The sequence below is a fragment of the Phalacrocorax carbo genome, chromosome 2 (assembly GCF_963921805.1).
Source record: "Phalacrocorax carbo chromosome 2, bPhaCar2.1, whole genome shotgun sequence".
Classification (NCBI taxonomy): domain Eukaryota; kingdom Metazoa; phylum Chordata; class Aves; order Suliformes; family Phalacrocoracidae; genus Phalacrocorax; species Phalacrocorax carbo.
Genome location: NC_087514.1, coordinates 14,728,612 through 14,745,678, shown reverse-complemented (window position 1 = coordinate 14,745,678; position 17,067 = coordinate 14,728,612). Strand labels below are relative to the sequence as shown.

Genomic DNA, 17,067 nt, shown 5'->3' with positions numbered 1-17,067 from the left:
TCATTCCCTCACAGAGCCAGTGGTGTTTCCTTTGGTTACGGCTAACAGTTATGGATTATAGAGCACATACAACTCAAATTGGGCAATGAAGTTTTTTACTCATCTTTTACTCAACTTATTTTGACGAAGTGAATAGTTTAAAACATGATTTTGAGGAAAGATTTTCTCATTAAAAGAAAGGCCAGAAATACAAAAAACTTAGCAACCACTCCCTTCTAATATGGATGTTCTTTGCTTTAATAACCTCTTCCCTCCAAAAAGATGACATAAAGAGAAAAACAATTACTTTTTTTTCAAGCCTATACAGTACATATTCAGTCAAAGTGTCTTTTTAAAAAAAACCAAAAACTAAGATACTTACGGAGTCCAAACCTTCGGAAAGGCAGCAATTTCTTCTGGTGTATATTCATCTAACCTCTTGGGGACTGCATGTGGCTGAGGAATCTCTTGTAGAAGATTCTTCTGTATATCTTCTGGAATAACCTGAGGCAGGTGAGAACAGCCTTAGCTATTTAATTGTTTAAAAACCAACACTGCTTCCTGCCAAATCCAGACCAAAATTGGCAACGCTACTGCATTCTTCATTCTGTTTGACCTAAATACAGAAGACAATCTCATGCATGTCTTTTATCTCACAATTTTGTGAAATAATAAAGAAAAAGCATCAACATTTCAAATACATTTAGATACATAAATAAAAAGCAGCTTGATTTTTCTTAATTTACCTGCTTATGACAAGAGATTTGCTATTGCTACCACTCCCTCTTCACCTCCAAATCACACAGGAATGAAAATGTAATTGCATGACTACTCACATCTTCTGGGAACAGGTGCAGCCTCTGCATCATAGTTCTTCTCTGAAGGTTTTTTGGAAGCATTCTATAAACAGTCAGTTTAACAATCTGAGGAAAGATAACATGGTAACAAGTAACCAGACAGGCTCCAACTAACATGAAGAAGGTAAGCTGTGTTTCCCTCTTCATTCCACTAGTCACTTTTTTCAGTCAGCCTCTTCTATGCTGAAGAACTCTGGCACGACATTCAGAAGGTGCTCCAGACTTACTGTTTTGGAAGAAGAAATACTTACTCCCTACCATATAAACACTTACTCTAAGGGCCACATAAAAAATTTCAGCTTAGAAAGTTAAGAACTATATTTAGCACTGTGGATGATTGCATATGATCATTCAACTTCAAAAAGAATTGAGAAGCTTGTGGTAACTCCATATCATATTGCACATTTATATACACACATTACTGAGGAAAAAGAAACAAGGTTTAACAAACTTACTAAGTGTTCCCAGCAGCTAGTTTGACGCTGTAATTTGCTGTGTTTGTATCTTCTATATAATTTATGCATCATATCTTAAGCAAAGCTGACATAACAATACATTGCATTATGAACATACTATATATATTTGTAATTTATTCCCTTGCTATTAGTTCCAGATGAACAATCTCACTTCTGAGCAACAGGAATGACTAGAATTTGGGCATCTACACTAGATTATGTCACTGAAAAGTAACAAAATTCAACAGGATTTATCCTGGAATCTCATGTAGATGCCTGTAATTTAAATAAAGCACACTTACGGGCTTCACCCAGAAGGGGAACATTTGTAAACGTAAAACAAGGCATGCAACTGTAGGAGACAAAAAGTGTTTTATAAAGGTCAGCAAAGCAGTTAGGGGTAGACCTACGTGCAATCTGGTAAGTAGAAGGAAACCCACTCTGCCTGTGCTCCAAGCCATGCAGACATAATTTAGAGGCAATCACTGAGTTCCCAGCTAGAACCATGTACTTAAGACGGAATGATTAATTGTTGCAAATGAAATTAATTAAGAAGCGCAGGTTCTTTAACTTGTAGGCATTTCTACTTGGATTCTGAAGTTAGAGAACACTCAAGATAGTTTGACCCCAGTATTATTTTAATTTTGCTGTGTAACAGATGGTAACATTTTCTTAGGATCCTCATACATATGTACTCTATGTCTTGAGAAACTCTGAAGGCATTTAAAGAAGCCTCAACATCACAAAGATTTTCCGATGTTATGCAGCCCGAACCACAGATCTGTGGACAAATGTAATAAATCAAGATGATAAAAGAAATAGATCAGGTCGGGCAGACTAATGTATAGTGTTGACCCCTTCTCTAGTATAAAATTGATAAGCAACTATTAAAAAACAGAGATGAAAACTAATGCTTTTAGGGATAAAAACCTATTCATGCTTGTACAGCAAACTAGAGTTTACTTAGGTCAGTATACCATGTGCTTAGAAAAAAAGCAAGGTAAAGACAGAAAATGAACCTTCAATGGTTTACTTCACTGAATACTGAAAAACAAGTGACACACCATAACAACATAGGAAAATACATTGATATTAACAGCAGCTCATGTGAACAGCCCTTTTACCATTAGTAATTTTCATTTCATACACTTATTTTCCTTTCTACCTGTCCTGGTTTCAGCTGCGATAATTTTCTTCCTGGTAGCGAGTATAGTGTTCTGGTTTGGATTTATGATGAGAATAATGTTGATACCACACTGACCTTTAGTTGTTACTAAGTAGTGCTTACCCTAAGTCAAAGACTTTTTCAGCTTCCCCTGCCTTGCTGGGTGCACAGGAAGCTGGGAGGGGGCACAGCTGGAACAGCTGACCCAAACTGGCCAAAGGGATATTCCATACATCGTCATGCTCAGGATGTAAGCTGGGGAGAGCTGGCTGAAGGGCAGCGACCACCACTCGGGGCCTGGCTGGCATCGGTCAGCAGGTGGTGAGCAATTGCATCATGTATCACTTGCTTTGTATATTATTATTACTATTTACTTTATTTTATTTCAATTGTTAATCAATTATTAATCTGCTCTTATCTCAACCTACAAGTGTTCTCACTTCTGATTCTCTCCTCCATCCCAATGGGGGGGTGGGTGTGGGTGGTGATGGTGGGGTAGTGAGCAAGCAGCTGTGTGGTACTTAGCTGCTGGCTGGGATTAAACCATGACAATACCCAATATTTTCATTATAGCCAATGAAAGATCAAAATACATCTGATCTAAAACAGCAGATCCAGAGACTTCACAACAAATTGCCTAACTGTGGGGATTTTTTTCTTTATCTAAAAATTATTTTAACTTCAGATTATGATAGAACCAGTGTTAATTCCTTACATTAATAAACTGTCCATACACGTCTCAGTATATGACCTATGGCCTAGAGATACACAGAGTTAGTTATTTAATGATTTTACTCCAATAAAGAGAGACTTTAAAACACTTTAATGAACATTGTTAAATATTTTACTTCTTCAGTCAACTAAAGTTTGTGTCTGATTTTTATTTTCCTCTGCAGCATGTGGCACAGACATCTGTTGAAACAAATCAGTGAGCTAGACAAACAGCTGGTCTATTCTGATTGTGAATCTGACCTGAGTTTTTAGCTACATTACAAAGAGAACCTTTTAGTTGTAAAAATGTGTCTATTAAAAAGTCACACTGGAAAAGAATGTCTGATTTATATGCTCACGTCAAACAATGAAGAAATATTTTCAACGTTGTGTACAGTCACTGCAGAACTGACCTCAGGTGACAACAGATGAACATGAAAGCAGGACTTGGAGCATAATAAGGGATAATGAATTATCATGGATAATTATATATTCAATAGCGGTTTCTAAAGATAAGTATGCTAAGCACAATAAGCATAATCCAAGGTATGCTTTGGTATGTCTGCCAATCTCCATGCTATGCAAGAACTTGTTTGGCTTTCTTGTGCCTTCTCACACATGCAAGTGCATTACCACAAGTTCTGCAATATTAAGAAAAAAAAAAAAAAAAACAAACCCGAAACACCCTCACGTGAAGCACAAACCACCTTTTGCTGCCAGGCAGACTGCAGAACCATAGAATGGTTTGGGTCAGAAGGAACCTTTAAAGCTCATCTAGTCCAACCCCCCTGCCATGGACAGGGACATCTTGCACTAGACCAAGTTGCTCAAAGACCCATCCAACCTGGCCATCCAACACTTCCAGGGCCATCCAACACTTCCAGGGATGGGGCATCCACAACTTCTCTGGGCAACAGCTTCCAGTGCCTCACGACCCTCACAGTAAAAAATTTCTTCCTTATGTCCAATCTAAATCTACCCTTTTTCAGTTTAAATCCATTACCCCTTGTCCTGACACCACAGGCCTTGATAAACAAACAAACTAAATCAAACCAAACAAATAATTTTAAACAACAACAAAAAAATCTTTCTCCGTCTTTCCTATAGTCCCTTTTATATATTGAAAGGCTGCCACAAGGTGTACCCGCAGCCTTCTCTTCTCCAGGCTGAACAACCCCAACTCTCAGCCTGTCCTCACAGCAGAGGTGCTCCAGCCCTCGGATCATTGTTGTGGCCTCCTCTGGACCCGCTCCAACAGGTCCACGTCTCTCCTGTGCTGAGGGCTCCAGAGCTGGGCGCAGCCCTGCAGGTGGGGTCTCACCAGAGCAGAGTAGAGGGGCAGAATCCCCTCCCTTGCCCTGCTGGCCGCGCTGCTTTTGATGCAGCACAGGATACGGTTGGCCTTCTGGGCTGCGAGCGCACATTGTTGGCTCATGTCCAGCTTGTCACCCACCAGTACCCCCAGGTCCTTCTCCACGGGGCTGCTCTCAATCCTTGCATCCCCCAGCCTGTACTGATACTGGGGGTTGCCCCAAGCCAGGTGTGGGGCCTTGCCCTTGGCCTTTTCGAACCTCTTGAGATTCACACGGTCCCAGTTCTTGATCTTGGCCAGGTCCCTCTGGATGGCATTCCTTTCCTCTAGTGAGTCAGCTGCACCACTCAGCTTGCCATCATCCGCAAACTTGCTGAGGGTGCATTTGATCCCACTGTCTACATCACTGATTAAGACATTAAATCCTTGCCTGATCCAGAGCAGGAAACTGGACTTCACTGTTACAGCCTCTCCCATTCCGGAGCTTCAATGCAATTGAACGAACTCTCAGAGGAAACAAACTTATAACTTACCAAACATTTTGAACAGCTCATTTTGTAACTGCATGTTTTTGTGATTATCATAGAGACTTTAACATCTGAGTCACTTGAAAATATTGCCATCTATGCGTTACACCCATGCAGAGAACAAGAGAGAGGAACAATAACCTTGAGTCTGAGCAGGCACGTCCCCTGCCCCAGCAACTTGCAGTAGCGGCAAAGAGGAAACAAAGCCTTGGCTTCTGCAGCAGATCATAACTTCCATGCTGGAACAGCTCAAAGGCAGATTTATAACTCCCACCCCTCAACCTCATTCACCTTGGTCAAGAAGAAAAAAAGAAAAATAGGGGTGAGGTGGTGATAAACTATTATTTGAGACTTGTAAAAAGCCAAATAAGTGTATTACTAAACAAGCTGAAGTGCAATCTTTAAAGGTCCTGCTAGTCTGTACTTTTATTATTGGTTTACTGCAAGGTAGTTAGTCCAACTACAGAACAGAAGACCATACAGGAAGCTAGGACAGAGAAGGTAGTGCTGGAAAACCTCTAGCTTCTGTAACTTCTGCCTCAGGCTTTTCTACGAGTCAAAGCAAATCCAAACCCAGCTTCTAGACAGACCAAGTTTACATCCAGCTCCATACCCAAAATTCTGCCTACAGCCAGAACTTCACTAACTGGTGTTATGACAAGTCAAAGAAGTTAGTGAAGTACGGACTTAACTGAAGTTGTACCAACTGCTTTTGCAACTTGATTAAGGTCGTGTAACAGAAAAGGCAGAACCCAAGCACCAGTATTTAAGCAAGGGCTCTCCTGTTATCTGAACATGCTCAAGTTTTACTAAAAACACACCAACCCTAAATAAAAAGGTACAGAATTACAAGAAAAAGTCTCCTACTGAGCCCATGCAAAACCCAAACCCAGATGCAATGCTCTCCAAAAGCACACATCAGAACATGATGTTTTCTTTAAGGAATTAACGACAACAATCTTTCCATTTGCTTGTAATACACTCTAATAAAATAAATTTTTTATTGTTTTCTATGTAATTATTTTTACTTTGAACTATTAAAATAACAAGAGGTTAATTTTACATGAAAGGTATAAAACCCTGTTGCCAGTTCAAAATTCCACAGAAATCAAAGAGGCCTAGCTACTCACAGGTCTCAATGCAGCATCAATCTCAGTTTAAAAATAATCAGTACAGTTTAACATTTTCAGTTAATTATGGATTCCTACTGCCTCCTCTCCCCAGTCCTTTATCTTTAGTACTATCAACTTGTAAAATTCCATATCCTCATAAATTCTCACTCCTAAAGGCCATGACACTTTCTCCATCAGGTAAAGACATCTACCACCAGATGTATACAGCCGCTAGAGCATTAATAGTTGAGGATTTTCAAAGTACTGGAATGCTGTTTGCCCCGATTTCTTCTGAATTACAAAATTCCCACTGGCTGTAGTTACAATTGTCACCTTGAATACTGCAGTACCTTTTTTCCAAGTTGGCTAATTTACACGCTCATAGACATGCTCTTAATCACACAGTTATATGACATTACATTTTTTGATTCCAATTTAAAGGGCTAATGAGGAGGAAAGGAATCTGAAGGCAGCTCTAGTAAAACTCTTGCACTTTCAGTCCTTTACTACACAGTCTAGCATTTTATGAGTACGAATAAATTAAAAATATATTTATTAGAAACACTGTGTGAGGCTTGAACATTTCAGTTTTTGTGATAGGCTTTGGCTCATGCACAACTCGGGCTATGCTTGATGGAGAGCAAGTTCTGAGAAAGATTCTTTGCCAGATAAAACATACTTTAAAGAAGGAAATCAACACAGCAATACCACTCTTGATCCTGAGAAGCACAAAAAAATTGGCCGAATTTCCAGAGGAAAGTCTACCCCTAACAGCTGAATTAAGTCCAATAATCACCAGGAAGCAGCTCTAGAACATGGGAAGGACACAGTGCTCCAGAGAAAATAAAGTGATTAATTACAGGGCATACAAAAAAAAAAAAAACAAACCACCCTAGAATTACTTCAGGAGACACACCAGTTACTCAGAGGTACAGCTTGATACTACATCTTCCTTCTATCAGTTCTCAGTTTTCTGTTCTGTATACATTATTGTTCTTTTCACCACACATTATAAAAGCATACAAAGAACTTCACCTTTCTACCTCTAACAGGTGTATGAGTAGTACAGCAACAGTATACTTAACACTGCCACAAGAATCATTTGGTCACAGACAAATTAAACTTCCATTGCACGCCATTTTGCTTTCCACTACTCTTCAGCACTTAAACTTAGAAGTTTAATGTGTTCTTTAAATTAATATTTTAATTTGCCTTGCAAATTCAAATAAGAAATGGATTAAGATTTGTTTTTAAACAAGGAAGTATTTATTTGTGTCTACTATGAAGTAAAAGACCAAGCCAGCTCTAAGACTTAGAGCACCTACAGGTTTTAAGATAACGGGTTCCATAACAATATTCTCCTCACCATGCCATACTAAACTCTGTGTGCCTACTAATACAGACTTTGAAGTTTTGCTCTCCTTAATTAAAAGACATTTCTCCATAGTAATAAAAGAAAACCCTACTGTATCTGATGTTTCAGTAACTGACTTTTAGTATGTATATATTATTATATCAACTCTCCCTTACTGATGCAAAGAAAATAGGCTTTCAAATACCAACAGCAAGGTTTAATCGTGTTTTCTATCCAAGCTTTTCTTCAAAAGATCATTATAATGCAGATATAATGGCAAGTCTATACATGCAAACAGTTGCTAAAGAGCATTCGAAAGGAGAACTAGAACATTTTAAGCCCCTTCATATCAGTGCCAGCAGCTGAACAAACCAGAACCTTGACACCCCCAGAGGTTTCCTCATAGCAGATCTCCAAAGAGCTACCTGCCTCGCTTAATAATCTTCCCTAGCAGGTAACATTCATTCTGAACAATTATTGCCCATTATTTCTTTGTCAGTGGTAATACAGCCTCTGAATACTGCAAAGGTCAATATTCTCACTGAGCATTTGGTATTAACCTTCTTTTTATTATTTTTTTTTTTTTGGGGGGTGGGGGGGGAGTTTCTGACGCAGCCAAAAAAAATAACAAAGTAAGCCAGGTTTTGCTTGCTTTTAAAATTAGAAACAGAATAAAAATTGATTGAAAACTTTGTCCTGACAGGATTACTACCTGGTTCTACAGACCGGATCTGTCAACATATTTTGCAGGCATTTTAATTAAAAGCCATAAGACTTTTCCAGAGAGTTTTCCCAAGTAATCTTTGCTCCCTCTCAAATCTGTGAGATTTCAAAGTACATCTTTTAGTCTTCCCCTATTCAAATACTTTGAAGTTTGATTTTGAAGGTGTTGGTCTCATGTCTATTAGCATTTCTACAGCTAAACAAAAAAATCTGCAAATTTTTTTAAAAAAACAATCAAGAAACCCCCTGAACTTCTATGCATTCCAAACTCCTGCATCCCAAATAAAAAGGTTTACCTGTTTCCTTTATTTTCAAACAACTCTCTTGGCAAAGAAAGCACACCAAACCTTTCAAACAAATTTGTCTTAGCAACCTACAATGGAAATGAATGTTGTTCGCTAATATATATCCTAAGGGAGTAGTAATACAATACAGAATATTAGTATTACATTAACCTGAACAACAGAGAGGCTTTCTTGAACTACAGCAACAAGCTGTTATGCTGCACCTAAAGAACATATTTAATACTCTTGTCTATGGGTGGTCTAAGAATTTGCACTAAATCTAAGTCAGAGAAAGAAAAGGCTGAAATGTGAAGAAACTATTTTTTCTTCAGTAAGCACTTCCTAAAGTAGCCTGGCCAAGTCCAATAGACGAGCACTCTTCTCTGCTATTCTCCAGAACTGCAGACAACTGAAAATACTAGAAATTTTAAATAGAGACACTCCCCTTCCCATGGCTCCCTAAGGAACTCAAAGGTACTAAAGGTAAAAATGTGCCAGACTATCAACTTTTGATATATTTTCGGCAATGCACTGTAATTTTTACCCTTCCATAAAAACAATTTTTTCCGAAGTGCTGAAAAACTTGGCACAATGAACATGAAACTTTAAGTTCTATACAAAACATCAACAATGCAGACTTCTTTTTATAGTCAGTGCCCCGTATCAGCATAAAAGATACCTAGAAGTGAAAAAAAAAATAGTAATATTTTGTCAATCTCAGGGACGAAATTATACACCTGAGATTAAACATGTACAACAGGGCACTGGGTTTTTTTATTCTTTTCAACTAAGAAGAAAAGTCAAGGATTGGAAATGGTTGCCACGGGAGGCTTTCAAGACCATTCTGGATAAGCCCCCAGCAGTCTTATCTGACCTAATAGCTGGCACTGCTTTGAGTAGGAGGTCAGACTAGAGATCTACTCAGGTTCTCTCCAACCTGAATCATCCTAAGATCCTATGAAAAAATGCATGTGCACATTCAAAATTCAGTACAACTCCTTCTGAAGCACTAACTACTACCTGCAAGAAATACAAAGGTCCAAAGTTAGTAAGAGAGATACAATGATGTCAACCTCCATTAAGTGAGAATATCAGATCATCATCCACTCCTATCTTGGTACCTTTTGAAGAAACTGACAGCTATATTTATGATTTTCAGCCCCTCACATAAACTACACCATTTTGCATCAAATTACTCATTATAACCTCTTTAATTAGCTATTAGCTGTATAACAGTTTTTCCTAAACCCAGTCTCCCTGTATACTAGAAACTATGTTTAAACAAAACTTTAATGGAAAAATATTTATCTTGGGGATTTCTATGTTTGAATTTAGACACATGTAAGTAAAGTCAGTGCTAAGCAGTATTGCAGTCCTGCTATATAGACACACTTGTGGAATCTTACAAGCTTGAACTATTTCTTACATAAACTGAAAATAGTCATATCCACTGCAAAATCTCTATGTAACACCACACAAGTTTACAAGGTGTTATGTCAACATCCTTTTCCTTGGAAGAAGTCTCTTCCATTAATTTCATGCTTTCATTTCTATAACAGCACTATTTCCAAAAATAATGTTGGCTCACCTGATGAAGCACTACCAGGATGAGCTGTCAGGAGACAATAGGACCAAGGGCAGAGAAGAAGCAGTAGCCTCCAGGATGAAAACACTGCTTTACATAATGAAGACTGATTCCACAGAAAGATACAGTCTGCTTCCTACAACCTGCCTAATTCTACTGGCTTCACAGGAATTGAATTTAACTTGATTAAAAGAGAAAAGGTCTTTTTTTAATTCAAAGAAGTGAAATAAAGTGATTTATAAAAGTTTCCACAATAACTATGTATCATTTAGATCAATACTTGGACGATCCAAATGCTACCTAGGCTAGGCATTGTTCTATTTACAGTAATACTTTTTGAGGTTTTAACAGCTAGTTCTAAAAATAAAACTTGTTAATAAAACACCATCTTATTTTCCATGTTTGTCATTTCCCAATGTATTTCACACCAAAACAATTCAATTAGTGAATAAATGTTTCTAGCCATAAAATCACTTGCAAGTCAAAACCTCTAAGAGCTATACATACAGAATATATCATAGCAAATTAGGATCACAGAAGCATAGGATCATTTAGGTTGGAAAAGACCTTTAAGATCACTGAGTCCAACTGCTAACCAACATTTGTCTTGAAACAAAAAGGACTGTGCCAGACATTGGGGGGTGGGGGGGGTGGAGAAAAAAAGTAAAAAGGAAAATAAAACCAATAATCCTACGGCCATCAGCTGAATTACTCCACACTAGTAATTACAATCCACTAGTATTAATTATGACAAAAATACATATGAGATATCTTTAGGTGAGGGACTTCCGAATGCTTCATCCTCAATAGAATGAAAGAGTTAATTGCTGAGGGCTCTCCATAATTTTGTTTAAAAAAAAGTTTCTCTCGCTAAATTAGGCCAAGCCTTGAGCCACATCACCATTTGCTGAACCTCTGTCCAACATGCTTTAGTTATTGGCAATGCATTTAATCCTCCTCTGTTTGCACAGAAATTCATCTATGAGTCTGGCAAGAAAAGAGGTATTTCAGAACGAATGCCAGAAGGTAATTTACAGAACATCCGACTCTCAGGCCCTAACAACCAAGTTGTATTATACTGCCTCCCAGTGCACAGCGGCTGCCTGAAGCTCAAATGGAAAAGGCTGAAGAATCCATTTTAGACACAGAACTACCAGTAATTCCCAAAGGAATCACAACTATCTTAAAGACTGTTCTCAAAAGCATTTAATTTGTTTTGAAAAAATCTAGGCAGAAAATAAGATTGAACTGTGAGATTTCATTTCACTTGAAATAAAGAAAGAAATTGCAAAAGTAAAAATGAAAACCAGGCAAATTCATATGGCAGACTACTTTTTTACTGAGTACTTATACATTTTGTATAAGAGAGGCTTGGGACAGACAAACCAGGATTTCTAAATCATAGGTAAAAAAATCATTGACAAAACCCAAGAATTTTACAGCAGATAAAATTTCTCTAGGAAAAGGAAGAAGCTTTTTTACATTTCGCTCTCTACAACTACGTAAAAGGAGGTTGTAATGACATGGGTGTTAATCTCTTCTCCCACATTACTGGCGATAGGACAAGAGGAAATGGCCTCCAGTTGTGTCAGGGAATTTTAGATTGGATGTCAGGAAAAACCTCCTAACTGAAAGAGTGGTCAGGCACTGGAACAGGCTGCCCAGAGAGGTGGTGGAGTCACTATCCCTGGGGGTATTTAAAAGACGTGTAGACATGGCATTTCAGGACATGGTTTAGGAGGCATGGTGGTGTTGGGTTGACAGTTGGACTTGATGGTCTTAGAGGTCTTTTCCAACCTTAATGATTCCATGATTTTATATATAAGGTGACCCAAGCCAAAGCATTTCGAAGTCAAAACTAAACAGAGAGATCCGTTAATCTCTGCGGGCCTCATATCATGTTCTGAAACACTAGTACTTAGAGAATTCAGACCTCCAATGCTGACCATTCAAACCCCAAGAAAGTAATTTCATAACTGTGTAAATCAACATCGCAAAATATTCATATCTTGCACCCTTTTTTTTTTTAATTAGTAGCAAACACATCAACAGACATTCAGAATTTGTAATACTCTAATACAGACATTTAGTAAAGAGGCTGTTCAATGTAAGCACCATTTCCAATTCTTTCAGACCATGAACACAGAGTATTGCAGAAAAGATATAAAACAATAATTTAACAAAACTGTAGCTGAATTTTAACGGGAGAAAGAAGCAGGTGTCCTTTCTAACAGTTTTTAGATTAGCACTATTCCTGCTGGCTCTTAGAAAAGTACAAGGGTCGTTAAGCCGAAGTACAGCTTAGCTAAGTCTAACTGGAGGCAGATGGTTTATGAGAAAGGTCAGACCCCTGAAACTAAAGGCAAGTGAATCAGTCAAAAACAAGTGAAGCAACTGAACTTGATTTGCTCATTTGGACAGCATGGAAGAATCACGAAAATGCACAACCTACAATCTAACCCTCAAAACATGCTATTTACAGATACACTGTCACAAGCCAACCTTCTAACAGCCTTAGCAGAATGTTTGCAATTTAGCCTGAGACACACAGGTAACTCATCCCAGTTGCTATGGGGAACTAATTAAATGAAAACAAATCAGCTTTGCCAATGAAAGGGAAGAAGGGGAAACACTTACAGCGGTTGGGTCCTTCAAATGGAGCTGAGTTGCTGTCACCTGTTTGAAACCACCAGGATAGCTAGAAAACAGAACAAGCTTATAAGCTTAATGCTGTAGGCTCAAGCATGATGTTAACACCAATATCACTACACTTTGAACAACAGTGTAATGGTATTACAATACAGTGATACCATTACAGTAATCCATTACAGTGTAATGGTATTACTTCCAAAAAGGAAGCTGTTCTCACAAGGCCAACAATTATATCGTATTAGAAAGACTCTATCCTGTTTTCCTATATTTCAAGATGATCAAGACTCACAACCAGTCTGTGGCTGACATACGAGACAACCATTTTGAACAGTATTATTTTCTTACTATTTTAAATAAACCTTAGTATGATTTGGCATATCTACAGTAATAAAATCTGACTTGTACTGCAATGCATCCATCTTTTTAAAGTCTACGTAATATGGTGAAGTAGCACTAATTCACATTTACGCATATACTTTAATGATACAGCGATGCAAGAAGCTACACAGATGTCAGGAAAAGCTGGGTTACATTTTGATTTAATTACATTATTAGGTATCAACCTAAGGGAAATGACAATAAACCCAATATCATTAAATTGTGTCCACTGAGGAGCTGCACAGATTTAAGTATTTGTTTTAATTGTACAATTCTTTTCATTTACTCAAAACCAACTTAGGTACTTATGCAAGTGCTTTAACTTACACAGAAGTTTTTAGTGAAAATTTTTAAGAAGTCATAGGGGTGGAGGAGAAAAAAAAGCACGCAATAATTTCCATCAACTCTGAACAAGAACTTGTTAGCAATTCAGCAAAGGAATTTCAGGATTGAAACATCAGTACTAGCAAAATTAGCTTTCTCAATGTAATTTATCAACCTTCCAACTGGATACATTTTGATACTTAGGGATTATTATTTAGGGTTTTCATCGTATAAAATAGGAGCAACTGTTATTATTTGACTGAACTGAACATTGCCATACTGTCTTTAATTGATTATTGTACTTCTGCCTGTAAACAAGTTATGTCTGCCAGAGTAATACATTGTAAACTATTGTATACATCAGTACATCTTGAGAGCATTTAACTTCTTACTAGTTTTTCCAATTTCTTTTTATTTTTAATCCTCTGATTTAATAATACATCTATCGTGATATTTACTGTTGGGTAGATAGGTACTGGAAGGGTAAAGCAATTGAAGCTGGCAGCTGCATGTATCTTAAACGTGCAGTGCCAATAGGAATGTTTTCTACTGCTTAGTAGACAGAATAGTGCTGATCACTGGGTTCATGGGTTCACACAAAACAACCTGGCTCACCAAACCTGTCACCTTACTCAATTGCTCTCACTGCTTTTGAGTGAGATTATTTCCCTGACAACATACACCGGGGAAAATTAAAAGAAAGAAAAATAAAAAGTGTGGATCATTTTAAACATCATAACACAGGCAAACAGAAACCAGAACAGGTAAGTAGGAATTCCCTTTTGAACCAATGTGCTAAAAAAGACTTTAACTATTAAGAAAATATGACATTAAATTTACCACTAGCTCATTTGAATAATATTATTATACGGCTTACCCAGTATGTGAAGAATATACTTTCTGTTCCCATTTGTTACCAGAGAAGGCAATATGTCTTGTATTTATTATGACAACATGATCTCCGCAGTCACCTACAAGGTAGAAATTAGTGGAAAATATTAAGAGAACCATATGGGTAATCAACCAAAATAACTATAAAGTGTGCAATACATATGCAGTAGCACATACATACACATTTCATAAAGCTCAAATTTAAAGATCTGAGCTTTTTGAGTCACACCATCCAAATCTGCACTTAAATACCAACCTTTAGTACTATTTTGTTTACTACTGTCAGGATAGAAGGCAGGTGAGGAGGTAAAATACCATCAGACTAGATAATTAAACCATTGCAATTATTCAGCTAAGATCTGGAAATCTGGCTTACAGGCAAGTGCATTATTTTATTCAACACATTATGCTGCATATGCACCTATATTTCAAAAAACCCAGAATAAAAAAAGGTGAGGTCTAAACAATGATCCTAAATACTTGCTTCATTTTAGTTTTCTCATAAAAACAGTACCAATGTTTACTGGAGGACTGAATGTTTTGGGTAAGTAAAATAATTCTATTAAATGACTGTAGCCTAGGACTAAAAATTTAAAAGAAACTGAAAGATTGGGGAGGGTGGGGAGGGGGAAGGAGAAAAGCCCTGCAAAAAAGCCTAAAACAGCTCTGTTGGGAAAAGACCTATGTTTTCAATCAAGCAGAATCAAGCAGGACGTACAGATATGTTTAGTGTTATATCAGCAACTTTCACATCAAGAGTTTTTTAAATGCAAGACATGTAATCTATCACCAATACCCTGCCAGAAAGCGTATGTCTACTAAAAAAATGCTAATACAACTCATACTATCTCAAAAATATGATGAAAATATGAAAAAATATGTAGTTTTTCATTTCAGAAGTAATCATCTTGATCAGCTGTATAAGCTATAACCATCCATTCAATCAATTGGAAAATTATTTGTCCAAAGTTGACTTTCATATGCATTACCAGATTAGGACAATGTAAATATTGGAAGAGGCTTATTGGATAAAAACATTTTTCAGTAGGTAACAAAGCTGCTACACTAAGGAGGACTTAAATTGAGCATGCGTTTTTATAGGAGCATATAGTTAATTAATGCCAGTTTCATACCCTATTTTTCTATCACTTTTTAATCTTGTGTTCTTTTAAAGCTCTAATTTCTACTACAGCTAAAGTGCAAATGCAATTTGAAGATCTTCATTGATGCAGCCTTTCACTGATGACAATTCAGTTCTAAAAACACTGTATGTCTAAATAAATGTCAGGGAACTGACACTGGACTTTGTGCCACCTTTTTTTTTTTCTTTTAGTTATGAAGATGACAGAATAAGCTCATCTAAGGAAATTTTTGCTAACAGATCTCCACTTGCATAAACACAGAATTAACAATTCCACACACCAATAGATCAATTATGAACAATTAAGAGCCAGGAGAGAAACTAACCAGGATACTATGTGCTACCTGAATAATGACTGCAACCTGTTCTTTTTAAAGTAGACTGAATTCATGGACAGCTAATGTCCCCTTTGAAATTTCAAATTAATGCATTATTTTCCACTAGTCTTTAAACACTGTTGTTCCCATGACCCCAGGGATGGCTTTAGTTAATAGGAAAAAAGTAAAAATATTTACCAGCTCCAGAAACACAGCCAACTTGCATCCTTCTTTTGAAAAATATTCACAAAATATCATGCAAGAAAACTCTTCCTTGAGGCTATTTTCGCAGAATCACAGAATACTTTGAGTTGGAAGGGACCTTTAAAGCTCATCTAGTCCAACCCCCCTGCCATGGACCAGGACACCTTCAAACTAGATCAGGTTGCTCAGAGCCCCGTCCAACCTGGCCTTCAATGTTTCCAGGGATGGGGCATCCACCACCTCTCTGGGCAACCTGTGCAGGGTTTCACCACCCTCATAGCAAAACCTTTCCTCCTTATCTCTAGTCTGAATCTACCCTCTTTCAGTTTAAATCCATTACCCCTTGTCCTATAGCAACAAGCCCTGCTAAAAAATCTGTCCCCATCTCACCTATAGTCCCCCTTTAAATACTGAAAGGCTACAATAAGGTCTCCCTGCAGCCTTCTCTTCTCCAGGCTGAACAACCCCAACTCTCTCAGCCTGTCCTCACAGCAGAGGTGCTCCAGCCCTCAGACCATTGTTGTGGACTCCTCTGGACCCGCTCCAACAGGTCCATGTCTCTCCTGTGCTGAGGGCTCCAGAGCTGGATGCAGCCCTGCAGGTGGGGTCTCACCAGAGCAGAGTAGAGGGGCAGAATCCCCTCCCTTGCCCTGCTGGCCAGGCTGCTTTTGATGCAGCACAGGATACGGTTGGCCTTCTGGGCTGCGAGCGCACATTGTTGGCTCATGTCCAGCTTGTCACCCACCAGTACCCCCAGGTCCTTCTCCACGGGGCTGCTCTCAATCCTTGCATCCCCCAGCCTGTACTGATACTGGGGGTTGCCCCAACCCAGGTGTGGGGCCTTGCCCTTGGCCTTTTCGAACCTCTTGAGGTTCTTGCAGGCCCACCTCTACAGCTTGTTCAGGGCCCTCAGGCATGTCAACAATTTTCACACTATAATATTGACTTATTCTTTTATGAAGTATGTAAGTAAGTTTTCCTCAAGAAATACACAAAAATAAGGCCAGTATATTCTATTACATTTTGGTATATGCAATTTGTTACACATAGTATATACATTGCACCTCTTCAGATAAAACTAAGCTGCCACAGTAAA

The 17,067-nt window shown here is 38.0% G+C and overlaps 1 protein-coding gene across 1 annotated transcript in view; it reads right to left on the bottom strand.

Annotated features, from left to right (window-relative positions):
• The window catches only part of MRPL13 (mitochondrial ribosomal protein L13), a 40,291-nt gene that overhangs the window by 19,672 nt on the left and 3,552 nt on the right, over positions 1 to 17,067 (bottom strand). Inside the window, exons 3-6 of the mRNA XM_064442166.1 lie at positions 14,296 to 14,389; positions 12,702 to 12,762; positions 816 to 902; positions 362 to 483 (exon numbers count right to left, since the gene is read on the bottom strand). Coding sequence (XP_064298236.1) covers positions 362 to 483; positions 816 to 902; positions 12,702 to 12,762; positions 14,296 to 14,389 — 364 coding nt within the window. The remainder of the gene's footprint in view (positions 1 to 361; positions 484 to 815; positions 903 to 12,701; positions 12,763 to 14,295; positions 14,390 to 17,067) is intronic.